At 46.4% G+C, this 27,885-nt stretch overlaps 1 protein-coding gene and 2 long non-coding RNA genes across 5 annotated transcripts in view; all 3 read right to left on the bottom strand.

Moving 5' to 3' along the window:
• Nucleotides 1-612: 612 nt before the first annotated feature.
• Nucleotides 613-4,147, bottom strand: LOC128073326 (uncharacterized). Of its 2 annotated transcripts, XR_008202680.1 has the most exons (4): nucleotides 4,123-4,147; nucleotides 3,694-3,830; nucleotides 3,271-3,469; nucleotides 613-697 (listed from the first exon to the last, which is right to left on the bottom strand). It is a non-coding gene; the product is annotated as an uncharacterized LOC128073326 (long non-coding RNA). The 2 variants fall into 2 exon arrangements; XR_008202679.1 differs by lacking the exon at nucleotides 4,123-4,147 and having other exon boundaries at nucleotides 3,694-4,076.
• Nucleotides 4,148-4,794: 647 nt separating this feature from the next.
• LOC128073324 (uncharacterized) lies at nucleotides 4,795-15,932 on the bottom strand. The gene is made up of 3 exons (XR_008202677.1): nucleotides 15,878-15,932; nucleotides 6,401-6,522; nucleotides 4,795-5,140 (listed from the first exon to the last, which is right to left on the bottom strand). It is a non-coding gene; the product is annotated as an uncharacterized LOC128073324 (long non-coding RNA).
• Nucleotides 15,933-17,553: 1,621 nt separating this feature from the next.
• The window catches only part of COL5A1 (collagen type V alpha 1 chain), a 127,618-nt gene continuing 117,286 nt past the window's right edge, over nucleotides 17,554-27,885 (bottom strand). The window contains exons 63-66 of one of the 2 annotated variants that reach the window (XM_052668038.1): nucleotides 27,609-27,721; nucleotides 26,347-26,415; nucleotides 22,578-22,811; nucleotides 17,554-20,318 (exon numbers count right to left, since the gene is read on the bottom strand). In XM_052668038.1, coding sequence (XP_052523998.1) covers nucleotides 20,172-20,318; nucleotides 22,578-22,811; nucleotides 26,347-26,415; nucleotides 27,609-27,721 — 563 coding nt within the window. In that variant the 3' untranslated portion in view covers nucleotides 17,554-20,171. Of the gene's footprint in view, nucleotides 20,319-22,577; nucleotides 22,812-26,223; nucleotides 26,293-26,346; nucleotides 26,416-27,608; nucleotides 27,722-27,885 lie in introns of both variants that reach the window. The other variant, XM_052668039.1, reaches the window with a different exon arrangement.

Genomic DNA, 27,885 nt, shown 5'->3' with positions numbered 1-27,885 from the left:
AGGGGATGGGGCAGATCATCAGTCCAGATTTAGGCCCACGTAAAAGCAAATCACATGCAGCAGCCATCACAGGGAAAGACAGAGCCAGAGAGATGAAGCAGGTCAGATCAGAAGCAAAGTGGTTGGGGTTTAAAAAGGAAAGGGGATCCAGCCAAGCTGGGATGAAGTGTTGTGACAAAGCTCCATACCCACACAGCCTGGAGTGTGGCTACGAACCCCCAGTGCAGCGTTATGGGGATGGAGATGGATGCCAGCTTGCTCCTCACACCTCGAGAGGACTGGAGCATCTCCCCCACACTTTCACAGCCAGCAAAAACATTCACATTTTCTTAAAGGAGGACTCCAAGCAAACACATGGGAGCGTAAGCAGTTCATCACTGTCTGAAAGTGAGTCTCTTTGATTTGTGAAGCTTTCAAAGGGTGAAATGCAGGAACGGGCACGTTTGGTCACACCTGAGCTGCTCTGCTTTGGGGATGTGTGAGCATGTTTAATTATCTGCACTGAGAGAGTACGTTTGTGTAGCAGAAGGAAAGATGGGAGGATATATAAAAACCCCTTCTTTTCAGAATGAGCTTTTGCAGAAACCAAGCCAAGGCTTGTGCACAGCATCACTCCCATATCCAGACTTGAAAGACTCCAGATCTCACACAGGGACACGTGCTGAGGGAAGATGGGAGCTCCTGCACAGAGCAGCACCTGGAAAGAATCAGACAGACTTCTCAATGCCTCTTCTTCATGGCTGTGAATTTTATACCTGAAGTGCCATACGCAGCTCTCTGTCCCTCAGGGGCGCTGGGCACCAATACTGGGAGCAGCACTTACAGCTGTAAGACTCACAATAAAATACACACACGTATATATATATGTACACACACATTATATATATACATGTGTTTCTTGTAAATTTGGCTGGACTCTCTTTGTAAAAAGTAAATTAAAAGTGCCTGTGTCATTAAAAAAATATGCATGTGTTAAAGAAATAAGAAGTGCGGGCAGCAGAGAAGCCTGTTGCCTTCAGAAAACACTTATCAGCATCTTTGTCAGGAGAAAACCTTTTTTCTCTTTTTTGATAAACTACCAAAGAAGATGGGATGCAGAAATAAATGATGAATGAAAAGCCTTAATTAAATACAAACCAAGAGGGACTTGGGGCATTGCGCTTTAATTCAGTCCTCTGACAGCTCTTCATAAGCCTAAGGACAACAGCTCACATTTTGTAATGCAAATGAACTGCTACACCAGCAACCTTCACTCCTCAACAGAACAGAAGGGAGAGTTGAAAACTCTGGGAAAAAAACACCTCCAAGGGGCCAGGAGGAACGATGTGGTCAGCAGTTTCTCCAGGACTCAGAAGATGGAGTCCCACGAGCATCCTGGCCAGCCCAGCCAGGGTATGGGACCCACAGAGACAAGGGCAAAGGAAATTTGGCCATTCCTGCAGTGTGGAAGCATAGGATGTGGGACAAAGCGCTGATGAGATGGGATTCGTGTGTCTGCCTTCTGGTGTCAGAAGACAAGTCCTGCCTGCTGGCTGGGTCCAACTGGAAATAGGGTCGCATGGCTCTGAACACATTGGTCATAGGTACTGCTGTCAGAGCATCACGAGCTGGAGTGAAATGTTGGGAGAGTACAAACAGGAGGGGGTCACGCAGGTTAAGGGGGACAAAACCTATGAGAATGGTGAGAAATGTTTTTCCAAACAATTTCAGAACTTTCTTAAATGCCACCTAAAACACTGAGCCTATAGGCTGGTTGACTTGGAGAAGAGCTGCTCCTTGCAGCTGAGAAGGTGGAGGCAAAAAAGAAAAAGACCAGTGCTGGAATCACCTCCTATTAACATGCAGGGGCCAATTAAAATATCAGCGTGGGCAGATCATAAATGCATCTCCTGAAGTAATATTTCACCTTCAGTCCCCTTCACATCTTGTGCTGAACAGAAAGAGCATTCCCTCTGCGGGCTTTTTTCCCTTTTCTCTCTCTACCAGTCCTTCCAGATCTAATAAACAGGGCTAATAGACAGCTACATCCAAAGACATACTGCATTTAAGCCTGATGTGAGGATCTGGAGATGGAGCCCTGAAGTGCTGCTTTGTATTCAGCACGAGGCTTTAGCTTGGGGAGCAATGCCAAAGTCGGCACTGAAACTCCTGATTTCACCGTGGAAGACTTAAAAGGCTGCAGGCACAGAGTCATTGGGGAAGGTCTGAACTTACTCATGAGTTTTTTAATAAGACTCCCAAGCTCTCCGCTTGGGTTAAGGGAGGATTTATGGGTTGTGAGAAGAGCGGTTCGAGACATTTTATCCGAAGTTCAAATGGGAAGAGAATAACTCTGAGAGAGACAAATGGCAGCGGCCAGGGCTGGCGACAGTGAGCTGACTACCATGGAGTGATGTGCTGCTGCCTCAGAGTCCCCTGAATGGGTCTCTTCCTCTCCAAAAAGGATGAAGAAGGCAGATGCTGATCCACAACCCATTTGTGTTCTCATTCCCCTTCAATATTTGGAGCCTTGAGGCAATTCAAGAAGCCTAGAAACAGTCCCAAGCTTTTGCCTTCAGCGGTGCAGTTAGGAATCTCTTCCCCCTTACAACTGATGGATCTCCTTGGGTTGGATGCAGGTCTTGCAGAGCCCACATGGCACATCACAGTGAGCACTGCCCATCCGTGCCCACAGCCATAGGACAGACATATAGCTGAGCTCTCCATCATCACTGTTAATCAGCTCATTAACAAAGGTTCGTAAACCAGTCCCAAAGGTACGAGGAAGGGAATGGAAAAAAAAAAAAAAAGGGATGGAATCAGCATCTGATCCATCCTTGAGATTTTTGAGCTTTGGTCTATAGATACCTTTCTTCTGTCCAGAGCGGGGAGGGGTGAGACTGTGCAGTTAAGCAAATCAATTGATGAATTGTTTCCATGACATTCAAGGGCTGATTCCTGGGTTAATCGTAAAAAAGCATTGCCAGGGGATTTTTAATAAATCCCTTTAATTAAGTGATATGTTTTAGAATTAGATTATGATGAAAACTATAAATCCTTTCACAATGAATGGAGCTCAGCATGTACAGAAGGAACAGGGCATCCCTCTTCTCTTATCTTTCCCCCTTTCCCTCCCCTTAATACAAAAGGATTCTAACACTTAATTAGCAAACAATACAGGAAGCCTTGCCATTTATCACCCTGCAATCCAGCCTTTTAAGAAGTGAGATTTAACCTTGCACTAGCTAATCCTGTGCTGGCAGAAGGGTTTAATGGCTTTTTTTTCCCTACCAGCTGCAATGCTCCAGGGCTTTGCTCCAGGAGAGCTCCTTATGGCCAGGGCTGCGAGCCCACCTGGGTGTCAGCCATGGGATGTCAGCAATGCATCACCCCTCTAGCATGAGCCAGATCTGTGCCCTTGCTCAGCACAGGGAGACCCTGACCTGGGGCAGCTGAGAGCAGGAAAGAATGTAGGCAAATGGAAATCGTTCTGGAAAGAGAGGATAAAAGTAAACAGCACTGTGCTTGAAGCTTTACCTGCACAACGTGTTGCTCGACGCATAAGAGTTGTGTTGTACAATGCACGAGCTGCCCTGGTGCAGCACAGAGAGTCGATAGGAACCAGAGGGAAACTTAACAGCAAGAGAGATTGCTCCCCAAGACACAGCCTTGTCACAGCTGCTGCAAGCAGAGGCTCTTTGTTAACATACTTACCTTGCTCCGTGATCATTTACGTGCTGCATAAATAGAACTGTTCATTTTCTTCTCCCAGCCAGCTCTCTGTGTCCCCTCTGTGGGGACATCAGTGCAAACAGCTCAGGGTACCAGGCCATTGCAATATCCTTTTCCAACTGAGCTGCCAGTGATTCCAGGAATAAACAGAAGACAAAATATCCCAGCTGAAGAGTTGCAATCACGGTGAGGAAAAAACATATAAAGAATAATAAAATATTGAGATATTAATAACAATAAAAAAACTAATAATAGGAACTTGCTTAATTTTAACTTCCCTGTAGTTGCATTAAGAACAGAGCACTGCTGCCATTTCTGAAACCCACAGAGGTTACACCACCAACAGTGGCACTTATCCCACCATCACTTCTTTCACTTCCCAAAGCACTGCTCTGTGGCTGAGCAATTTACCTCCCAACCAGGCAGCTCACAGCCAGTTGCATTTTTCTCTTGAGTCTCCTTTGGGAAGAGAAGAGCCTCAGAGTCAATAAACGCATAAGAATTTTCATTTTAATAAAAATTTAAATGACAATGAGATTTATCAGGTTCCGGATCCTGCCAGCACTCAACCTTTTGGCTCACCTCCCCTTGGATTCAAGGCCAACTCACACACAGAGTGAGCCAATCCCAACTCCAATCCCAACTCCAATCCCACCATCCCAACCCCAAATCAGTCTGTAAAAGCAGCGGCTTTTCATGTGGCAAAAGCAATCAGGGGGCCTCGCCTGGTGCAAGCCCTGTTTCCTACCACATGTATCAGAATTTAATCCCCCCAAATTTTGGCAAATAAAGCAAGTTTGAATATCTTTCAAGGGGAAAGAGACACAGGCAGCCCTGAGGTATCCCAGCTTGGGAACATATTGCGGCTCTTTTGGTTGACTTTGCCACAAAGACCACTGTTACAGAACAGGAGTGTTTTGCACAGTGACATTCAAAAGTACCACCTGTGGGTGGCATCTACATGCTCTCTCTCTTTACTGCCAAGGATCCCATTGGGACCATCTTTCCGTGTTTCTGGCTGGATAGAAAACCCCACTAGAATCACGAGAAATGCTAAAGCAAGAGAAAGAACAGTATCTACTGTTTATTTTTTCCTTAGTGAATTCGAGAGTCATAAATTTCCCACTTAAAACTCTCTTGAAAGATGGCAATTGGTGAAACATAACTTACTGCTGGTAAAACACAGACATTTTCAATAATTAATACACAAGATACCTTTAAGAAAGGCAGAGGTCTTGCAGAGTGGAAGGTGCAATTATTGTCTCATTAAAGATTGATTGCATGTGTGGCCATCCATTTGAATAATGGCTCTGCTGACACCTTAAATGGAATGATAAATGAGGTTTGGCGTGCTGCTGTGACTTGATGCTCGTGTTGACTCATGGATGCTAGTGGAAAACTGCAGCTTCTTCCCAGCCCCAAAGGTCACCTGAAATATTAACGAGCTGAAGATCAAGTAACAATGAATAAGGTCAAACAGAATGTTATGGTGACAGGACTGAAATTAATTGCGTGATAATTGTCCTACGTTTTGGCATTTATTTTCAGCTTGTTTTTGTTAATGAAGGATCCCAGAAGCATGGCCCCACTCTGAACTGAAATGCAGTGCCTGCCAGCCACGGCAAAACCATTTCTCTGGTTGGAGAGAATAGTGAGGTGTACACTGGGTCCTAAACCTCAGCAACGGCCCTTGTGGCTCATCCTGCTCCAGTATAATCATCCCAGCACCAAGAGAAGCTCAGAAAGCTCTGGGTGTGATTGCTGAGGGCAACTGATGCTGTCACTGATTGTACTTGATTGAGACAAACGTGTGAAGCCTACAGCATTCTGGCTGTAGCACCTGTGGGATGCTTGGCTGGAGAGACCTGAATGTGTTGGGTTGCTCTTCCCCATAACAGAGGAGGGAACAGAGCTCCTGCAGCCAGCAAGGTATGCAGGGCAGGTGTTACTGCAAGACAAAATACATATTGGAAGAAAATACCTTAATTATATTCATGATTGGTTTTGCCCTAGTCTGCAGTACTGAGGAGACCTCCTTCTATCAAAGTCAATTAAATGGATGCTATTCTCCTAAAACCTGGTAATAAAACAAGGGCTGCACATATCCATTAAATTGCAGTACACAGCCATTAAACTTGCTTTTGCTGCTGCAGTTCATTTACTGCCAGGTTTTGGCATGATCCTGGTCTCATTTACATGGTGTAACAGCAGAGGTTTCACAAGGTTGGTCTGATTTACCACAGTCAGGTACATATATCGACACAATTACAAAAGGGATGAGGCAGATACTTCCATTTCAAAGACCCACAAATAATCGTTGTGCATCAATAAACCCAAGAAATCAATGGTTTGCTAAGCAGTTCAGGCACTCTACATACATCCCACACTGGATGGGCTTTGGGCATCCTGCTGCAGCAGGAGGTGTCCCTGCCCGTGGCAGGAGGTTGGAACCAGATGGTCTGTAAGGTCTCATCCAATCTACTACAAAATCATTTGATTTTGTGATTCTGTTGTTTTATGAGAAAGTTGGCTGAGTGTCTTCTTGTGTCAAGAGCAGTAATGTCCTTCTGGCTTACATTGATTTTTATCAGACACCAAGAGCTTTGCTGGATTTGCTACATCCCCGCAAGGCATGGAGCACAGCAGCACGAAACTTGGGAAAGCAAGACAGAAACCAAGGAGTTCTCACCTGGGATGATGCACTTGGTGTGCCTCTGGGGTACCCTGGTACGATGGCTTTCATCTGCCTTTAAAACTGCTGCAAGCACAAAGCTGTAATGCTTCCTGGCAATAAGCAGGGCTGTAATGAACCTGGTAAAAAAAACAAAGGAAAAGGTCACCACACCCTTGTCTATTAACATGGCCCTGCAGAAAGACCCAGTGACTAATTAAAACTGTGGGCTTAGCAGCCGGGAATACTAATCCTTACATCTGCACTGGCCTTAATTATCTACCTCTGCGTGCTTCCTCATGAAGAGGGAAAACAACCCATGGTCAATCCAATTGGCTTAATTTTTATAACTGCCTTCCCCCCGAGACTCATTTCTAAAACCATTTGGACCGGCCCTTAAATATCCTCTTCGTATCTCCTTCTGATCATCTCATTCATCCTAATTCGGAACGAAAGGCAGAAACCAAAATACAAGGAAGGGTCTTTTTGGTTTTACGTGGTGCTCAGCATGAATTTCCTGACAGCAATACTCCCAACAGCCCTTCAGCTCAGATTTTGCTGCTGTTTGGGTTCTTGGGGTTAGGCAGCCCTGTGGCTCAGGCTGGACAAGGAGTCCAAAATATAGCAAATACCCCCAAAACCTCCCAAAAACTCAGAGCTCGTGGAGGGGCTCAGCCTTTCTTGCTCTCTGTTTGAGCTTTAATCATTAAAGACGAAAGGAAAAAAAAAAGAAAAAGAAGGTGAGAGCTCTGAGATTTATGGCACCCCATCAAGGCTCTGCACACCATGATTTACACAGCCCCAGCATCGGGCTGAGTCCAGGAAGAAAAATGAGCGGTACTGCATGATTTATGAACACCCACCTGGCATTTCCAAAATTCTCCAACAGCAAACGGTTAGGTCAATAATTCTGTTAGTGATCACCGTTGGGATGAGGTCAGGTATCAGACCTATTACAAATGTTTATTTATTTGTTGAATCTGCATTAACTGCAGCCCTTAGCAAGGTCATGCGTTGGCACTGGGGATGCTCCTACAAGCTCTAACCTTGCTCCCAGGGCTCGCTGCGCTGTGGCTGTTGGCACACCTGTCATAATTGATAGCATGTTAACAAACTACTGAATAATTAACTATTGAATAAGTTAAACTTCCCTCATTCCTTGTTTCCATCCAAATCCCACCACATCTTTGGGTTGGTGTGCCCTAGGGCAAAGCAAATCTTCCAGCCCTTATGGCCATTGCATCCAGCACAGGGAATGGGTTCTGCTCCAAAACCCTACCAGCAGATGAACCCTCCAGCATCTTCCCTTCACTGGAGCACTTGCTTTTTTCAATTTGTTTTATTTTAGGCCTGGTATTTATTTATTTTTCAGTAGGCTTTATTTTTCCATAAGAAGGACACGTCAGTAGATGCCATGCACAGACTGAGGGTGCTGAGGTCTTCCATTAGACCTGTGCTCCTCAGGAAGCACTGATTTCCCTCAAATCTCTATTCAGTGAATGAAGATGCTCTTCCCTCATGCAGTATTTCATGCTGAATCCATTGCTGAGGATGGGCACTAAAGTAAATCCTCAGCATCTGAGAAAAAAAAACAGCTTCAGGTGAAATTGATCCCTTCACTCCTTAAAGTCTTTTATTTCAAACAGGTGGCTCCTCCAGCCTGGCCTGAAGCACAGCTGGGACAGGCACAGATGAACTCATATTATTTCTCTTCTGTGCTATCATTGCTATGGACTTGGAGATGTCTTCAGAGTGTGACACTGAGCCTAGGGAGCACAGGAGCAGCCCCAGCCTGCTTGGCCCTGTAATGCATTTATCCTGCTGTAATTTACAATACGAGGGGAAAGGCTCTGCCTGAGCCTGTTCTGGGGTTGATCAGTTAGGAAGAGAAAACCCAAGCTGTGCAGTCACCAGCTGCAGCAAACGGAAACTTCTCACCAAGTATTCTTAGAGATGTGGATGGCAGAGAAGCCACTCATCTTCACTTGACTGCCTGTCAACCCGAATTATTCATCACAAGTGATCAGACATTTGCAAGGCTGCACTTCCTCGGGATTTAAACGTACAGGCAGAGGCTCCGTTACAGCCATAAATGAATCTCAACAAATTTAGAAAAGCAGCTAAATCCCAGATCTGGACAGGGACCAGGGACTTATTCCCATCTCTGGAGAGGATGGGGACCACGAAAAGCAGCAAAGACATCAACACATCAACCCAGATACAAACTGAAGGAGACGTTTATCCCCTGTGACATCCCACACAACCTCTGCACTGCTGGACCTCCTCCATCCTCCTAATGGATCACTGTCAGCCCAGGAAGGGACTCAACTCCCAGCTCTACGGTGCTGGAATCCTGCCTCTGAGAAGTGAGGGATGCGCATTCCCACACTGCTCATCTCCCCACTCATCCCCCTTCTTCCCTGTGGTCAAACACAGACTGCAAGCAGTGAGGCTGATTCTGTATTTGAGGTCCTTGCCTTGCTTGCTGCAATAGAGCATGGCCCTGCAGCAGCACAGAGAGCATCAATGCTTTTTATCGAGAACAGCCAAGAGAGCATTTTTAAGTGATCTTCTCTATAAATCATCCATACAGCACCCATAAATCTCATCAGTCAAAGGAAGCAATAGTCAATGATTTATTTTTACAGCTGGCTGAAAAATTTGCTTCCGAGTATCCCTCCTAGGAGCAAATGGCTTTTTAACAACGTGAGCATCTGGGAAAGTTTCTCATTTTGGAAAGTTTTCCATCCAGAAAAGAGCTGTTTGTGAACATTTCTGGAATTTTGAATGATGAGAGGACAATAGAATATTTTGCCTTTATTTTTTTTTTTTTTCCCTATTCTACACAAAAAAAAATGGGTAAATATTCCTTCTGATTCATTTTGCATTATGAGTTATGCTTGGGGGATGGCTTTCAGGGCTTCCATAGCATTACATGACGCAGGAAGATCTCTGACCCAGAGAGGTCAAATGGACAAATAGTGAGAAACAGAGGCAAAAGGAACAGGATGAAAAGGCTGCAGAAAAGGAAGGGGTGAAGATGGGACCTAAGCACGTGCTGAGCCCCTTTACACACCTCAACCTCTTCATATCCCTTGCACTCCCTCTTCCAAGGCAAAAAACATCTCCCAAACTTGCTGTGGTCAGAAGAAAACGCTGCTGCTCCTACCTTCCTCCTGTTCAGTCTTGCTCTCACAGCTCCTGTTTCTGCCTCTTTGTCCCCACATTGGCCCCTGCATTCAGCCAACACCTTTTAATGCCGCTGGAAGATGTGGCAGTGGTCACCACTTAATGAGATTCCCATTTCCTCCCACCTTCATTTCATTTTCAGCCTTGATTATTGAGCTCATATTTCAGGCAGATAATTTACACTCCCTTGGCTGCAAACAAACGGGCAGATCATTATCTGCAATTGGCCTTTCTGAGAGGACAGCACCTGCTCCCTGCTCCGGTACCAAAGGGTTCAAACTGTGGCTTTTCATTTTTATTTTTATTTTTTTATTTTTGTTTTACCTCTGAATGATATTTCTAAGCCCTTTCCCAGACGAGGAGAGATGGTTATTGATGGAATTTCCATTTAAATTGAGGATGTCGCTCAGTGCAACATGTGTACCTGTTAAAGGAGGCTTTCCTCCAGCACACGGCAGCAAATTATATGATGAGGGAAAAGAAAAAAGGCAGGAAGGGGAGGGAGGAGGAGAGAAGCACAAACCTTGATACTAAGCCCAGCTGGGTGTATGTCTGCAATAAGGATCTTAACAAGGCAGTGGGTAAGGATGGGATTACACACCAGCTCTGTGTGCTATCTGCTCATCAGCAGCTCCTCCTGAAAGCTTTCTCTGCTCACCGATCCAATTAGCTCCATTAGAAACAAAACAACATGAAACCTTTGGCTTTTAGGAAATAAATAGAGATGCAGGCAAGAAAAGGGAGTTGGACCCACCCCAGAAGAGTAGGAAAAGTCTCCATGGGACAGACCTTTTGGATGGTGGTGTTTTTTGGTCTCCAGTTTTAATTCGCTCTGGACAGCAATGGAGATGCACTGAGGTTTTGAGAATTCCTCTCTGGGATAGAGAGGGAATAGAGCATGGTCATCCCATCCCTGAGCCATTCAAGGCCAGGCTGGATGTGGCTCTGGGCAGCCTGGTCTGGAGGTTGGCGACCCTGCACATATAGTAGGAGGGTTGAAACAAAGTCATTCAATGATTCTATGACCCTGTGCTGCTTTCTAGGACCGCACTGTGCTCTGTGCCTCCCAGGCAGCACACAATAAGCTTTTTTTTTTTTTAAACACCATTTGCAGGGTCACCTCTGAGCCTAAATCACAGGTGTGAAGCAATCAGCTCCATATTGCATGTTGGTGGTTGCTACGGGGAAAGCAGCGATTAATTTATAGCCCGTTCTGAGATGTGAAGAAAGAAAGATAGGAAGGAAAAGGGAGAAAGAAGGAAAAGAGGAGAAAAAAAAAAATGAAAAAGAAACGGCCCTGAATAATCCTCCCTGTGCCACACAGGGACATTATTTACAGCCCAAAACTTCTGAATGCAAAGCAGAATGCACGGTGCTGATAATGCCATGCCCTGATCGAAGGGAGCAGGCATCTGAGAGAGGGCAATAACGGTGTGTTTTCAGCTATCTAGGGAGATTGCAAAAGAATTTTAATTTCAAAGCTGCTGAACAAATTGCAGATGAGAGTCCACGAGAAGAAATAACGTCTGGCCATAGATCAGCATGAGTTGATTTTCTCCCCTTTACAGTAAAGCGCTATCAATCTTCAGAGGGGAGCGAGTTAAAAAATGAAATAAAAAACAAGGTAGCAAGTGAATTATTCCTCAGCCCAAAAGGAGGAGGATAAAGGAAAACTGTGTGATCCTGGATGCACAGCCACGAGGAGTCAGGGATGCCCCATGGCCACACAAGAGCTGGCTGCAAAGGGAGATGCTGTGGCGGCGTTATGTGTGGGTTCCTGCTTGCTTTTATCTGCAGCATTTCACACAAATATTTTGAGCCCAGAGCATGGTTGACCTTATTAGCAGTGCCTAATAGCAAACAGCTGGCTTTCAACCAAGGGTCTCAAACCCCAGTGAAAACATTTAGCTAATTAGATTGGAAAACACTCCACAATAGAAATGGTTGTGTTTTGCCAGACGTGAAATGAGAGGAAAGAGATAAGGGAGAGAAGCATGGAGAAGTGAGTTATGCATCCCCCTCAGTCCTACTAAAAATACACACACCATTCCTGGAGTTCTCTGGGCCCTAGAAGAGCACTAATTAATCCCTGGAGAGCTAAAATGTGGCAGGCTAGAAGCGCTGCTGGTCCCTTTCCTGATCTGTGCCAGGGTCAATATTGGAGCCCCATTGGCAGCAATGGGACACGGTTGCTTGGTGCAGTCCCTCCTGGTGCACAGAGAGGAGCTTGGTGTAATAAACACCACGGCAGAATAGATAGGAGAGCAATTAGCTCAGAATACAGAGCCCATAAAGACAGAGATGAGAGAGGCTATCTGGAACCGAATGGCTTTTCCAAAGGCATTCTTCAGTCCTGACGCTTTCTTCCACAGAGCAGTGAGGCTTTGGGCTAATCTGTGCCTTCTCTTTACTCCTTGGATGTGAATGCAGGGCTTCGTAGCAACCGAAGCTGCGGGAGCAAGGGGCAGAGATATCTGTACCCATGCATGCTCAAGGACACAGGTTCCTACTCAAAAATATCATTAATATTCCTTAGCAATAGCAGGCTGCTCAACAGCTACACTGTGCAGGAGTGCTGCGCATCCAGGCCTGCAGGCGTGCTGGGCAGAGCCTTCAGCAGAAACAGCTACAATGCAGAGCTAGGAAGAAAGCAGTGGGAGGAGGAAGAAGGTATTTGTACACAATAAGTATTTAGCTCAGCTTGGTGCTTCCTCTTGAAGAAACTGATATCAGGGATTAACTTTCACATGTTCTGCTTGTTCTGCTTATGCCCTTCAGCAAGGTTAATCTTTGCACAATGCAAGTTTGAAAATTAAATCCACGGAGGTATACAAACTTTCCTTGTAGTTGGATTCAATTTCTTTCATTCACACCAAAATGATATATGCACATGGAATCCACAAACACTTTCCTCTCCAAGCAGATAACTCACAATCAGACGCTCCCCTCTGCGTTTCTCCCTGTTGTGTATCTTAATTAATGTTCCAAGCCTGGCAGCTTTTTGATTTCCATTTCAACAGAGTCTCTGATCAGCCTGCTTGAAAGGCGAAGCACAAAGAGGGATGTTGAGCTTTCGGGTGGCTGCTCCTGAAATTCAGCATCGCACTGATGGCAGTGATCTGCCCTGCAGTGGGGATGTTTCAGGTCTCAGGTGGATGGGCTGGAGGCAGGCATGTCACAGAACTACAGAATTGCAAGGGCTGGAAGGGACCTCTGGAGATCATCTAGTGCAACCAACCTCCTGCTAAAGAAACCGTGTTCAGGGGAGGTGTAGAATATCACCAGAGGAGGAGACTTGCCACCTCTCCAGCAGTTCCATATCTGCCTTGAGCTGAGGAGCCCAGCACCGGGCCCAGCACTCCAGATGTTGAATCCCCAGGGCACAGCAGAGGGGAGGAGAAACTCCCTTGCCCTGCTGGGTGTGCTCTTTGTAATGCACCCCAGGGTTCCATTGGCCTTTCTAGCCACAAGGGCACACTACTGGCTTGTGATCAACCATTGGTCAACTGTTGGTCAACCAGGGCACCATTGGTCTTTCTGGCCATAAGAGCACACTGCTAGCTCATGGTTAATCTCTGATCAGCCAAAAAACCACTGACTTTCTTGGCCATGAGGGCACAGTGCTGCCTCATGGTCAGCCATGGGTCAACCATGACACCCAGCTCCTTCTTCACAAAGCTCCTCTTCATCAGGACATCCTCTATGCATACTCAGTATCCATATCCTCATCCTGTACTGATGTACGTGGTTATTCCTCTCCAGGTGCAGGACTCTACACACACCCTTGTTGAACCTCATCAGGTTCTTCTCCACCCAACTCTCCTGCCAGGGCAGCAACTCAGCACATTTCTGTAGCCTGAGACCATAACTCAGGCACAATAAGGCAGCATCCCAGCATCCCGAGGTGGTCACCATCAGCACAGATACACTGTGGGAAGAGTATGGAAGGGTATGAGGATATGGAGAGAATAGAAGACTTTCAGAATTAAAGAGCAGCTGGAGAAAAAATAATAATAATAAAATAAAAAAAAAATAGCGCAGCGCTGGAAAGTTCCTGCAAAGAGGAACATCTCTTTGTCAAATTAACACAGTAATAATTAGTCAGAACGAGAACACTAAGTCCCAAGGCAGGGCTCGTGGATGGCAGATTTGCTCCCTGCGCTCAGCTGTGTCGAGCAGCGATGCTGGGGGGCCTCTGAGCGTGACAGCCTGTGCTGTACAAGATGTAATTTCTGCGCTTCAGAGCTCTCTTGGTTCTGCATCTCTTTAAAAAAAACAAGCGTGTTGGCTTCTCTCTGAAGAAGAAAAACAGCTTCTTCTTTAGGGTTTTCACGTGTTTGATTTCTTTAGGGTGTTGAGTTTTGCTCTGGGCTATTTGAGAAAACTTATTTAATACAAGCATAAATTGCTAAGTTTTGTTTGCTGGGAAGGTAGAAACACACAGGGCCTGCCTGAACTATTGAGCTTGTGCCTCTGGAGAAAATCACTTTGCTGCCATGATGCCCCAGGATGGAAAAATCTGCAGCCAGAAGTTACAAGGAATAAATGAAATAGCAATAGGTGCCATAAATAAAGCTACAGAGCATTAACGCTCTTCTCTCTTTGGGGATCAAAAGCAAAATAGCTTTCAGTGTAGTGACATAAGGAAAACCCAGTGAGAGACCTAAATCCAGCAAGTTGATTACATGCCCAGAAAAGGTGCTGGGAACAAAGCTCTCCTTGCATTGACTCTGGAAGGGGTACAAATGCAGCCGTTCTGCAGGAAGGCTGCCATCCCCCCAGCTGGAAGCAGTAGCAAAGAGATGGGCTGAAAATCAATTCCTCTTAAGCAGTGCTTTCTGGTTGAATTCAGACCTTGAGTTAAGCCTCAAAAAGCTCCAAGACTTTGCTGTGTTGTGCAACAGTGCAATGGCAGAATAGCTGGCAGATATTGAGAACAGCATCCCAGGTTGGCTGCAAGGGCTGCCAAGCAGCGACCTCACTATAGCCTGAAAGGGGGAAAAAAAATGCATGAGTAGAAATTAAGAGAGGGAAGAAAACAAACCAAGGCCCCACTGCAATGATGATTTATGGATAATTCTATGCTGAAGCATTGCTGCCCACCTGCTGCTTTTGCACTGTGCAAAAAAAGGAGCTAAAAAGGAAAGCAGAGAGGCAGCTGCGCCCAGTGGGCTCAGCTCCAGCAGCTGAGCTGGATGTGGGACCCAGACACAGCAAAAAGCTCTGTGAAACTCTCTAAGCACCTGAAACTTCTGAGGTCTGTCCTGCTCAGGGCACTCACGTGAAAAATCACGATAACTTAGAAACCACACATGTGGTGGAATGCTGGCTGGTAGGTAAGCAGAGTAGAGAATTTGCAGCAGCATTGCTCACCTGTGAGAGGCTAAAGGGGAGGGGATGCATTCATTGTGCACTGGGTGAGCTTTGCTGGGGACTCAGCTGCTCAGCTCACAGGTGGAAGCAAGCTACCAGGAACCTGCAGCTCCTTTGTGTGTCCTCACGGCCACAGAGAAGGCTGGTTTATTTATTAGCCTGGAGCTGCAAGTCAGATCAGTTCACATCATTTGATTGAGAAGTTATTAAAAAGAAATCAGGTCAAAGCTGGGGAGAAGAAACTGGACAGAAAGTTGCTGAGCACTGAGAGTGATTCTAGTTTGCCTTCTGTACCACAAAAGCCTTCTGCCCAACACTTCACATTCTCTCCATGTTGGAGCTCATTCCTCTCCCTCCCTATGACTGCCTCCCACCCCTCTTTGCTGTTTCCCCCTTCCCAGGAGGGCTTTGGTTACACTCAGGAAGCCCAACCTTTCATATAAAGCACCCGTTCACATGTTTTCTCCTACTTATTTTTCGCCCAAACTCACGAGATCATAGGGAACAAACCCCCAGGATCTGGTCTCTAAATTTAACTGTAGCCACCACTTCTTTTTTAGCCAGTTGTATTTTTACCCATCTCATGCAAACGTGGTATTTAAGGAGCTGGGAGCAGCATCTCTTCCAGAGATAATAATAGAGCAGGACACATCACAATCGATGCTGGCGTATCTTGCAATGAGCAAACAGGGTGTGATCGTGGTGGTGCAGATGGAACTGAACTCTTTATGCACCCATTCCTGGCACGCTGCATCACTCTGCCTGTCCCTGCATCTGTCCTCACATCCATCCCTGCTGAGCACCAGGGAGCTGACAGACACACAGCCACCATGGAGACCTGGGCCCTTCCTCCAGAAATTGGGCTAAAAAAATACATAGGAGAAAGAAAAACTCCAGGTTTACCCAGAAAACAAGCCACAATTAATGCTTTACCTTAGGAAACAGCCTGGTGGCAAGTACCTGCATCCTCACATCTGGGGAGCTGAAGGGAAAATGCTCTTCAGACTGCACCCTGCTCAGGCTCAGCTCTTTTAATGGCAGCTGGGAAATCAGCTGTTCTGGGTTAAGTGCTGCTCCTGTGCTGGGGTGGGCGCAGAGCATTGCATGCAGCACATGTGGGAGCCCACTGCCTGATTCTGTCCTGGTTTCTGTTTGCACTGATGAGGTCAGCTGGGCCAGAGGGGAACCTCAGAGCATGAAGCAAAACTGAATTATCTTCGTGCTTCAGTAACCTGCTGCTTTCTGTTGTGGATCTTCCGAAAATTACCCTCCAGCTGCACTTGGCAGAATTACTGCCCTGTAGCTCTCACACCAAACCACGGATTCTTTGTCATAGGAAAAGAGCTGAAAAATACGTCGTGCTTTCACATCTGGCAGCTCAACAAACAGCCGATCCTCGCTCAGGTCTCTGCTTTTTCCTAATGGCAGATCAAAGCTGCTCTCAGCACTGAGACCCCGAGGTGCTCACGAGAAGTGTTTGCAGCAGTGCAATGATCTATGGCAGGGCTAAGAGGGAAGGCAGCCTGGGCGAGGTGAGCATCACCTTCAAACTTCTCAGCATTTGCTTCAATCTTTCCAGCCAGGGCTGTGTAACTCGTGCTGTTTTTCTCCAGATTTCTTCCTCCACCTGTGGTACCACTGCATTTTTTGGGGCCTGTTTGGATGAGGATTCGGCCATAGTACCTCAAGTTTTTCCAGACCAATCCTTACCTGAAGCAATCCTTATCTGCACAGCTCCCTCAACCTGTGATTTACCACTACTCACAGCCAAAGAATGAAGGGGAGGTGTTGATGGGACCCAGCTTGCCACGGTCATTGCAAAGCTTCGTGCACAGAGCTGGGTGCATGCATATGCATACATTTCTTGTAGGTACCTGCTGCATTGCAACGTGCTTTCAAGGTGCAGATATCTCTCCAACCTGTGAACCAGCAGCACCAACCCAACAGTCTTTGCATGAAGAACCAGAGCAGTACACAACCAGCCAAGGTTGGTGCTGGTGGACAGATGGGCAATTTCCTACAGCAGTTCCCCAAGCAGCCATCATCTTCTTGCACATCCCAGGAGCACAGATTGCAGAGGTGCACCCATGATGCTTCCCCCCACGTGCCAGCAGCACCTGCAGGCAGGACTTTGGAGCTCAGCAGCTCAGCCAGCAGTTGCATTTTGTTTCCTGGCTTCACCTCAGGGGCAAATGAGTCGAGGACAGGCTGTGATGCCAAGCAACGGCTTCTCGGGTCCATTGCTATAGAGAACTGGCGGCCAATGGTCACAGCTCTGGTACACAGCTGAAGTCCTTCACATTGCTGGCTCCATCCTCACTGAGAAATAGCATTCCAGGCCTGGGAGCTCCTCCTTCTGAGGTCTTTCTTTCCTTACTTTACAGCACACGTTCCCTTGCACCACTCCGACGAACTCTTCGTGCATCACCGAGCTCAGGGGTCAGGGGGAAATCCCTCTGCGACCGACTCCAAGAAGACATTCACATCACGTCGGTTTAGGTGGAAACAGTAAACTTGATTTATTGAAAAAAAAAAAAAAAATCTATTACATTTATTCCTTTATTACACAGGTTTAAAATATTTAAAAATAGCTCTTACGGGCATTACACTTAAATTTTATGACATGTTTATTGGACTTTGAAGAAATGTACAATACGTCTTTTGACAGTATATTTTAAAAAGGGCCTTATGTACTAAATTTGTTTTTGTTTTTTTTTTCCATAGGTTTTATTTTTCTTATCAACATTTGTTCAAGTCATATATATTAAGGGAAGAGGGAAATAAAATTACACAAAAAGAACGTCTGCAAATACAAGTAGTAATTTTATTGCAATAATACCGTAGCTAAGTGGTCTGGGGGAATCGGAACAGTTTGGAGCTCAGTACAATTACAACACTGTGGAATTCAACAGAGGAATTATTTCTTTATTTTTTTTCTTCTTCTTCTTCTTAAAGCAAGGAAATAAAAGGAAAAAAAAAAAAAAAAAAAAAAAAAGAAAAAAAAAGCTCCCTTGATGAGAATTCATCAGAACAGAATCACATGACCTAGGCAGACGCACACGTGTGCACACACATCAAGATATGGCTTATCTGTTGCAGACAGGAACGTGCAACCTCCTCGACCTTCCCAATGCTCCCAGCCAAGGCTCGTGCCAAGGTGAGCAGGCATCAGATCACTGTATGTATCCTCGTTTTCACTGCTTTGCTGCTGGAGTCTGCAGTTTTAGGGTAGCACCTTTTGAGGTTTTTTTTCCCCCCCCCCCGCAGGTGGAAAAAGGAAAAATAGAAATGAATAGTAATTAGACAGAACACAAGAAGGGAGATGGATGGACACGGCTTTTGCAGACCCGAAAGCACCGTGCAGCATCGCAGCTCCCGCCTCGCTCCCTCCCTTGGGCGCTGCTGCTCTCTGCTAGGGAAGGAGGGGGGAAAAGACATCATATGTTGCCTTCTTTCACAGTAAATGTGATGTCCTTTCCTTTATGGTGACAGACTCCCCTCCCGCTCCCCCCCCCCGGCTCAACTGTAACACTCCAGGCCAAATAATAATATTAATTACAAAAATCCCCTGCAACATCAAATTTTCCAGCCAAGAGATCTACACAAGGAAACAGCCAGGGAGAAAAAACGAAGCAACACATGGAGAAGGAATGGGGTGGCAGAGGGCTGTGATTTGGAAATGCTGAGTGGGACAGAAAGCCATCCTGGCAGCCACCACGGGAAGAGAATGGCACACACAGCTCCGTCCTCACGACAATGACATCAATTAGCACCACAAACATTCAGCCACCGACACGGCCTGGTGTGATCACGGCCGTATAAATGCATGAATGCTTTCTGAAAAGGCGTAAGCACTTTTAATACGTCCTACGCGGGCCCTGCAAGCACCCGTAATGCAAACAAGAGATCTTCTGCATAGCAAATATGAAGCTGGCATGCATTTATAACCAGAGACCGGAGCAGAAGTGTGCAGCCTGTGTTGGAAACAGCTGAAGCGGCGGTCAGTGGGAGATTGGCCAATGGCAGAGTCCAACCAGTGCAGTGTTAACGTTACTCGGATAGATAGCACCACGAAGAGACATGTAAAAACAAAACAGCACCTTTTTTTTTTTTTTCCCTCTCCTTTTTTTTTTTTTTTTTGTTGTTTTACACTCAATATCCCAAGAGGACAAATGGATCTTCCCTGCCACTGCAATCTGCCACTGGGAACAGATTATTATTATTTTTTTTTAATTTTTTAAAATTATTATTATTTTAAAAGAACGCTGAAGGAAACACGGAGGCGAGAAGAATTAACTTAAAACACATACATGAAGGTGAAGCAGGGGCACAAAGAGGCAGAGATGCAAACTGCAGCCTGCTTTGTAGGGCTCTGTAGCAAAAAGAGGCTTTGCTTTCCTTATTTTGAAGCACATCGTTCCAAAGGCATCAGTGGCTGCGGGGGCATGGCTTCAGCTGCATCCCCCCGTGGGTTGGCAGCAGTCAGGTGGGGTCACATGCATGTTTTGAAGCCAGGAACGTGGGAACATTTCAAATAATATACAATACAAATATTTACTTACAAACATACAAAAATATAAGCACCTTTAAGACATGGGAAAGAGATGCCCAGGGTGGCTTTTAGCGATCGAATCGGTCGGGTTAGATTTTGTAAGAAGTGGGATTAGGTGATTCTATGAAGATCCTACAGATTCTGGAAACGGCCATTATATCTGCTTGCTAGACCCGATGCAAATCTCACAGAAGTCACTGAGATGACCATAAAGAACTTCAGCAGGGTTCGCATGAGAGCCGGGATTCAACGTCAAGCTGAGCGCGGGAGTTTCAAGTTATTATCCATTTTTTCCTTAGAAACGAACAAACAACAACCTGCAGAGAAGCACTTGGCATCATCTGAAGGAGAGAAGAAGTCTCGGATGCGTTTCCACCTCAGGACACACAGGGCAGGTCCATGGGCCACGTGGGCAGCGTCAGGTCATGCGATTCTGCGCGGGTGCCGCGGCACAGAGGAACTGGGGCAAAACGAAGCACAAAACAAAACGAAAAGGAAAGAACCCATCGCTGTCCAGTTTCAGAACGTGCATGTGACGACGAGGAACTCTTCTTTTTTTTTTTTTTTTTTTTTTTTCTTTTTTTTTCTCTTTCTTCTTCTTTTCTTTTTTAATTAATTAAATGGCGCAATGAGGTTACGAGGTTGCTCATTTGGAGACTAGTTTTCAGGTGGCTCTTAGCCCATGAAGCAAGCTGGTCCCACCTCGAATCCAAATTTCTGTGACGCTTCTCCGAAGTCATTGAACATGATGTCGACGACAGGCACTTGCTCGACCTTGGGCGTGTTGATTTCCAGGACAGTCTTCTGATAGCCCTTCTTTGCCTGAAGGAGAAGAGGGAGAAAGAAGAGCTCCAATGGAATCCGAGAAACGCTCAGGTTGGAAAAGGAAGAGACCTTGAAAGATCATCAAGTCCAACCACAACCAAACGACCCCAACAACCCTCTGCTAAATCATGGCCCTGAGCACCACATCCAAATGGTTTTTAAACACATCCAGGGATGGTGACTCAACGGCTTCCCTGGGGAGCCTATTCCAGTGCTTAACAATTCTTTCTGTAAAGAAGTTTTTCCTCAGTGAATGAGGCAATGCTGCCTCCAACACAATGCCGGCGGGTTATCATGCGCAGACATTCACTGGTGAACTAGGAATACACAGATGGTGTCACCCAGGGATTTCCTACACTAATTTGCAGGCACACTGCATCCAACTCCCCCTGCAAATGCAGTGGGCACCACTGAGGATGCTGCCGAGATGGTTGCCCTGAGGACTCACTTTGGAGCTGCTGCCATGAGGATGGAGTGGCCCATATCACTGCTTTCAGCATAGCTCAGAGCTGGAACAGGAGCTTGGCAGTACTGCCGTGGCTGTGGTATAGTTATTTTGCCTCCCCAAGGACACGCACGGGTTGTTGAGCAAATATAAGCAATTTAATTTGAATATATTAGTTTGACTATTATCCGAGCGCTACCGAAAAGCCCGCATTTAAAGTTTGATGGAATTCACAAGGTGATGTTGTCTTTTTATCGTGCCTGCTAGCCATACAGTTATTTCTGAAATATAAATAATTATTAGAGGAGCAGAAGTGCACCCAGGAGCATACAAAGCTGCACAAACAAGTGAATTTATGGAGCAGCTTTTGGCTCTACCTTACCCTCTGATTTGTGTGTCTCAGAAGAATAGGCTGTATCATAGTTACTGAGAAAGGGCTGTAAGATCAGGAGAAACATATTCAAATAATGGCCCAAACATTAGCCCTGGAGCTCCTCCGGTGCTGGCTGCAGCAGCCTCAATCACAGCCAGGGTTTGGAGCTTCTCGGGGCCTCTGCAGCAATGCTGTGCTGGGTAACCAGGTCTCACTTTTCACATTAAGGCTCTTAACCTTATAGATATTGCCAGTGTTTCAGCAAGGATGACCTGCTGAGGTCCCAGAGACAGTACAGGAACACAGGAGAGGCTGAGCACTGCCCTGCGAGGCTCTCACAGCATCTCACTGGGATATGGCTCTGCACCAAATCTATCCCTGCAGGATGCAGTGAATCCCCTCAGTGCCTTTTACCTCCTCTCCAGAACCTTGCAGAGAGGGGCAGGAGGAAGGGTTGAAGCTTGGAAGCGATGCCCAAAACCCTGTGCCCCTCCACCAGCTCACCAGCCCATGCTGCTCCCCTGCTTTGCTCCTGCCAGTCTTTACCTTGCAGCACTAAGGCTGGTCGTGCTGACAGCAGCCAGTGCTACAGCCTCCAGTAAGCAGCAACCAAGTGAACAAACTCAAAGGAGCTCCAGTCCTGTTTCCAGGCAAATATTCCTCATTAAGAAAAAGGGAGAGGAACACAGGGCACCTGAACAGCATCACTTAACCTAAAAGGGTTTTCATCAGATGTGTCTGCCTTAAAACGTGCAGCATGTGGTCTGCAGCTTCCCTGAGACTTATGAAGGAGAAGAGAGGAGGGGGCTCTTTTTTGCTGAGGACAAGTTGTGTTACCCAGAGACACGTGGTATTGAGGATAAACCTCTGGGAATTTTCAGTAGAGGGATGAATGCCCTTTTCCTCTCTTGCAGAAGTATTAAAAGAAGTGATTCTAATTTGATTTTTCTCATTGCTCCTACAGTAAAAGCACGTCTGCCAGAACAGAATCACTTTAATCTCAAATTATGTGGAGGGCTTTTGCTGTCAAACAACTCTATCATTCAGTCCCGTGGGCTTCAAGCACTGCAGTTGCAGAATGTGAGAATTATGCGTGCTTTTGCACTGACAAACTGGGTCTGGAAATAAATGCAAGCAGCACCTACTTCGCCAAATTTACAGTTCCTGAGGGCAGATTGCTCAGAGCTCAGTCCTCAATCAGATGCCCAGCAGAAGGCAGAAGCAAAGGCTGGATGTTGTGCCACCTTTGAAAACTCTGGATGTGGTTCACAGCCGAAGAGAAGGAAAAGAGCACCATGGGCTGTGCGTGCATGGGGAGGGCAGGGCTGCAGCTCAACATCTGAACTCAGGGCAAAACCTCAATCCTCAGAGCAACCAAATCGATGGGAATGGGGAAGCGATTTGCTCAGAGACCCTTCCTGCCATCTTCCCCACGTACCGCGCAGCCATCGAATGCAGCTCGGATGTACGGGTTGTTGTCGTAGGACATCTCCTCATCGTTGGAGCCCAGGAAGCGGATGGCTTTGTCATAGCTGTCTGTGGTGGCATCGTGCCAGGCTACGGATTGGTAGCAGTTATAAGTGATGTTCTGGTGGGCCGAGGCGCTCAGCAGCCTGAGGAATGTCATCTGTACCACTCCGATGGGGTTCCCATCCGAATCCACGTAGGAGAGCTATGGGAAGTGGAAAAGGGGAAACGCTGGGCAGTGAGGGGCAAAGGAATGCATTTAGGGAGCTTCAAGGACCACCAGATTTCCCATCCATCCTTATCCCCACGTGCACGAGCACCCTGCCTTCTGCTCTGGGGCTGGGTCTCCCCATCCCATCCTGGCTCCTGCCATGCTGCATGGCACAGAGATGTTCTGATTCTCCTGCTGCCAGGGGCAGTTTATTTGTGTTGCTGTCTGTGACCTGATGGTAAGCTAAGAAAAAAACCACACAAAGCTAAACCAAGGGCAGGAGGAGGAGAAAGGAATGGGGATTTCAGCCCCAGCTGCAAAGCGACACAGCACTGAACAAATCCGGGGATGTATATCTCCAGGCATAAAGCCAGTACTGAGCATATTTCTCCAGCTTTTGAGGAGAATGAAGATTTATGGAAGGGTCTGGAGCTTTATTCTGCTGCCCCATTTGACACAGTTATTTCACCTCTGTAAGTACTTTGCACACACTGAGGTGTTTCCCATTCATCTTTCCTGGGTACCACCACACTGGGATTTTAAGCAATCCTTGCAACCTTTTCTGCAGAAATCCTGCTCCTACTGACAGCTGCACCTGCATGGGGATTTGCTCTGTCCTGCACATCAGGTTCTTTTTCTCCTTCAAAGGAGAATGGTTTCTGGAAATCTATTTCTGCAAAACACAAATTATGGAAGGCCCCTCCACTCCTCAGGTTTCAGGCCTTTCTGTCATTTTCCCTTGCGCCCTCCAACAAGGAAGCACCATAGGATTAGCCAGAGCAACATCATGGACTGACTGCACTTGAGGTGGCACCTCCAGCCACAGCAAAGCCACTGGAGCAGCTCTTCAAACTGCCCTCTACAGACAGCCGACTTCTTTAAGAAATGACTGGGAGAAAAATACAAACAGCACAGAGTTCTTCAAGGTACGGTGAAGCATCAGATCACGGTGCGGGCTGCAAACAATAGAAGAGGTTCACAACCAGACAACAAAGTTCTGAGTAAAAAAGATGATGAGAAGAAATAAAATATACCAACCGGTTGTCAGGATGCTGTTGCACTGTCCTCCTGAGAGTTAAATATGACTGACCATGAGAGAGCCATGCATGCCAGGAGCAAGAAACCATCAGGACATAGAAGGATGGGGACACAAAAAGCTGAGTACTCAGTGCACGTGGCACTGCTCATTGACCTGCAAAAGTTACTTTCCTGTGTATTCTTATTTCAAATCGATGCTTGGTTTGGGAGCCAGATTGTGTGCTAAGCTGTTCTGCTTCTGCACGAGGTTTACAACTGGACCCACTGGGAAATGGCTGTGTGCACAAAGCGTGTTGGTTTTGCAAAAAAACGAAAATAAAAAAAATCAATCCTTTCCCCTTTTTTCTGTGCTGGAGTATTTGCCTGTGGCAGATGCCATATGGCAGTGAGGGATAACAGGATGGATGGGTGGCAGGTCTTGTTAGAGCTACCGGGAATTACGTGCGTGCAGAATGCACACAGGAGGAAAGCAGAGGCCAAAAGAAAACATCTGCAACTCTGTTATCCCTCTAAATGCAGTCTGGCTGCGTCATGAGGAACGCTGGGAAATTAACTCCACATACGCTGTGTCACTGATTAATGATGGTGGGGAAGCATCAAAACAAAATGGTTTCTTTGTATTCCCCATTTACTCCATCCATCTTACTTTGGGCGTCATCAGAAGAAAGGCAAGCATTGGCATACCTGGTGTAAGCAGTATTATGGGATGTGTCGTTGGCAGTGCCATGGCTCCAGGCTGGGCACAAAGGCTCTGGGTTGAGCAGAGCAGCCCTGCCAACCTGAAGGGCACCCACAGCCATCCTGCCAAACCACAAACAGAATTCAACCAACTCATGTCCAGGCAAACACCTCCCCAGTTTACCAGTCTCATAGTTCCAAATATTTGACTGGTATGAATTTATTTTATTTTATTTTAAAGCAAACTTTACAGTTTTGGGGTTTGCTGTGGAAGGTCTTCTATGTGCTGGTGGCTTTTTTCTTGCAAATGGGAAATGTGGGACAGGTAAAAGGCAAGAGAATAGAATGCAGAAAGATGGAACAAAGTGGCACTGAAATTCCTATTTAAAAAATGGGCCCCAAGTTCTAGGGTGCCCATTCAGCCTCTAAAGTAGCCAACAAACAGGCTGGAAAAAGAAAGGAAAAAAGGCACAAAAGATGCAGAGATGAATGTACTTGTAATATTAATTGATGAAGTGCTCTGTAATTAAGCTATGAGTAATTGCCCTCCAAGGAGCTACGAGGCTGAAGCCTTGGCTTTGCGGCCTTGTTGGATGGTGCAGAAAAGCTGCAGAAGCCATATCCTTCTTGTGGGCAGAATCAGAGCATACGTGTTTAGTGGCAATGAAATGTGGCTGAGGGAAACAAGGCAGCATCCTCCTTTGTTTGCCCTTCAAGGTGGATGTTAAACGTTCTGCAGGAAACCTCTGCCTTGGGCAACGGGGACCTCAGCACCTCCACCTGCTCATGTCTGCTGAGCATTTCCTCCTTCCCTCATCCTTCTGATCTGACCGAGCTCATGATGTGCACCCTGCTAATCCTGTAGGAATTGATACACATGTGGAAGATTTCCATTGCTGGAGGAGAGCTGGCTCGTGCTCATCGTTCGATGAAGGGCTCAGTGGGAGAGCGATCTATGCACAACACAACTGTTCAGCTACAGGACAAAATACTGGAACTGCTTCTCTCTCTCTCTCTTCTTTTTTTTTTTTTTTTTTAACATGTTGATGTCTAGTTTGCTTGCTGACATCAAATATTGTTTGACCTCACAGCAGTTTTTTCTCCCTTAAAAATAAACCCCAATTGTGCCTATATCCAATCCCAGGCCATCAGGCTTGGAACGCATTTGGCTTGAAATCTCCTCCTTTGAATCAGTGACTTCACTTTTCCCAAGCTCTGGGGATGGTGTGGGAGCCCCCAGCATGGCTCATCTCCAGCAAGGAGACGAGATTTCTCCTTTGAGGACAACCTGACCTGGTCATGTGCAGAGTCACCAACCCAGCCTAGGTTACCCCCCAAGGGAAGTGGTGCAGCAGCACAGAGCTCAGCTCCAGGGTGAGGCATCACACAAAGGCTTGCAGGACAAGGCTGCTCTCTCTGGGGACAGCAGCACAGGGCCATCCAGTTTGCCCCTGCTACGATGGGAGCAGCTCAAGGGGCAGCAGCACCCTCCTGCAGGGCACAGAGCTGGTCAGCAAACGCATCCCTGTGTGGTTTTGCTTCTTTTTCCACCTGAAGTATTCCACCTTAAACCTTTTAACTGCATCTTGTGATGGCGATTAGTCGAGCATGCAGAGTGCAACAGGTCTGGCCATACCAAAGCGGATGACGTGCTCTGATTCAGACTAGAGGGCCAAGGTTAGCCACTTACCAAAGACCCCCGCTTGTATTGACTATACCATGTGGAAGGCTGTTCTTTGGGCCAACGAGCCATTTTACTCTGTAAAATATGACACGGGTTAAAGAAAACTGAAAGCATTGAGATGCATCTTACCAGTTTACCGCGCTTGAATTCACTGAACCAGGAGCCTGGGTTTTCCTTTGGCCAAGAAGTAATTCTAGCCTAGTTTGTGGACGGCAATGAGGAAGGAAAGAAAAGAGAAAAAAAGAAAGAAATGAAGTTACATTCAGTCCCACGGGCAGCATCTGCATGTCTTATCGAAAATGGCCGACTCGTTTTAAAAGCATGTTTTCTTAATCTTTATACACCACTAACAAGACCAGCCGGCAGAGCCCTATGGTGCCAAGTTCAAGCAGAAGGAGATGCCACTGCCTGCACCAGCCTCCTTTGCTAAGGGCTAATGATCACTAATTCTAGATACTTTGGATGCAAAACCGTCAGTGCAGCCTATTGGCAGGAGAGCTAAAAGGAAAGATACAGGAAAATAAAAAGAAATATGAGCGGTGAAAGCGCTGGCAATGGAGGAGGCTGCTGTCATTCTAATGTCAAATCCAGATGCTGAGGGGCTAGGAAAGGCAAAGAGCAGCATTAAGGAAAAGCCTCTGAGTGCCTCCAGAGGCTGTGCAGCACACAGGGCAGCACATGCAGCACCCTTTGATAGTGCTGGACCACTGAGCACGGTGGAGCTCCAACCACCTAGACTGGGACAAGGAGTGACCTCGGCAAGAAGGGTTGTGTCAGAGCATCCCTCCCTTATGGCAGTCCCACTCGAGCAGCTGAACCCCTTGTTTTGCAGGCAGAGCACAAGGAAGGAGCATGGCTGCTGTGTGCTCCCCCACTCTTCCAAAAATTCCCTCACTTCTGTTGTAAATCTCTCCAAAAGCAATGGGCAAACTTTACTGCAGGTGTCCTGGGACTGTCCTTTCCTTACAGCCTGCAAACCATAAAGCAAATTAGCGTGCTTCTACTGCGTTAAGGACGGACAGAAAGGGGATATGTCTTAAACTCTGCTATGGCTTATAATAAAACCATTCATCCAACACTTAATGCTGCTGTGATAGCTGTTCAAGGTCCTCTCTCTGGAAAAACAGCAGGCTGAGCCTTTCTCACACTCATGGCACTGTGCAAGTAGTAGCACAATTTGCATTTGAGGAGCATCACAGCCTGCATCCAGCAGAGCAGCTCTGCAACAGGGAGAGCAGCTCCATAAAACAGCGCATGGCTGTGTGACAAAAATTATGGGTCAACTAAGCAGATCAGTACGCATCAATATAACCAACACCGTGCATATGAATATTCATATTAGGAAACAATCTTTTATCATCATGATATTAAAGAACGTCGTGTGGACTTACTCCTTCAGACTTCTTATCAGGGAAGATACAAGTCTCTCCACCAGCTGTGAAATTACAGTACACTTTGAAAGAGTCCCTGGAACATCCTTGGTTAGGATCCACCCAGTATTCACCTGGATGCAGGACAAGGAGGAGAGGGGAAGAAAGAATCAGCACTGTGAAGGGATATCAACCTTCAACAACCATCTTACTCGGGCTGTATCATCCCCATCATAGGCTACTATGATATGTATTTTTAAGAAGAATGATGGTTGATGCCATATAATACTGTGGCATC

This window comes from Tympanuchus pallidicinctus, unplaced genomic scaffold, assembly GCF_026119805.1.
Source record: "Tympanuchus pallidicinctus isolate F22 unplaced genomic scaffold, pur_lepc_1.0 scaffold8, whole genome shotgun sequence".
Classification (NCBI taxonomy): domain Eukaryota; kingdom Metazoa; phylum Chordata; class Aves; order Galliformes; family Phasianidae; genus Tympanuchus; species Tympanuchus pallidicinctus.
Note: the sequence above shows the minus strand (reverse complement) of the source record. Positions and strands in the feature narration are given on the sequence as shown.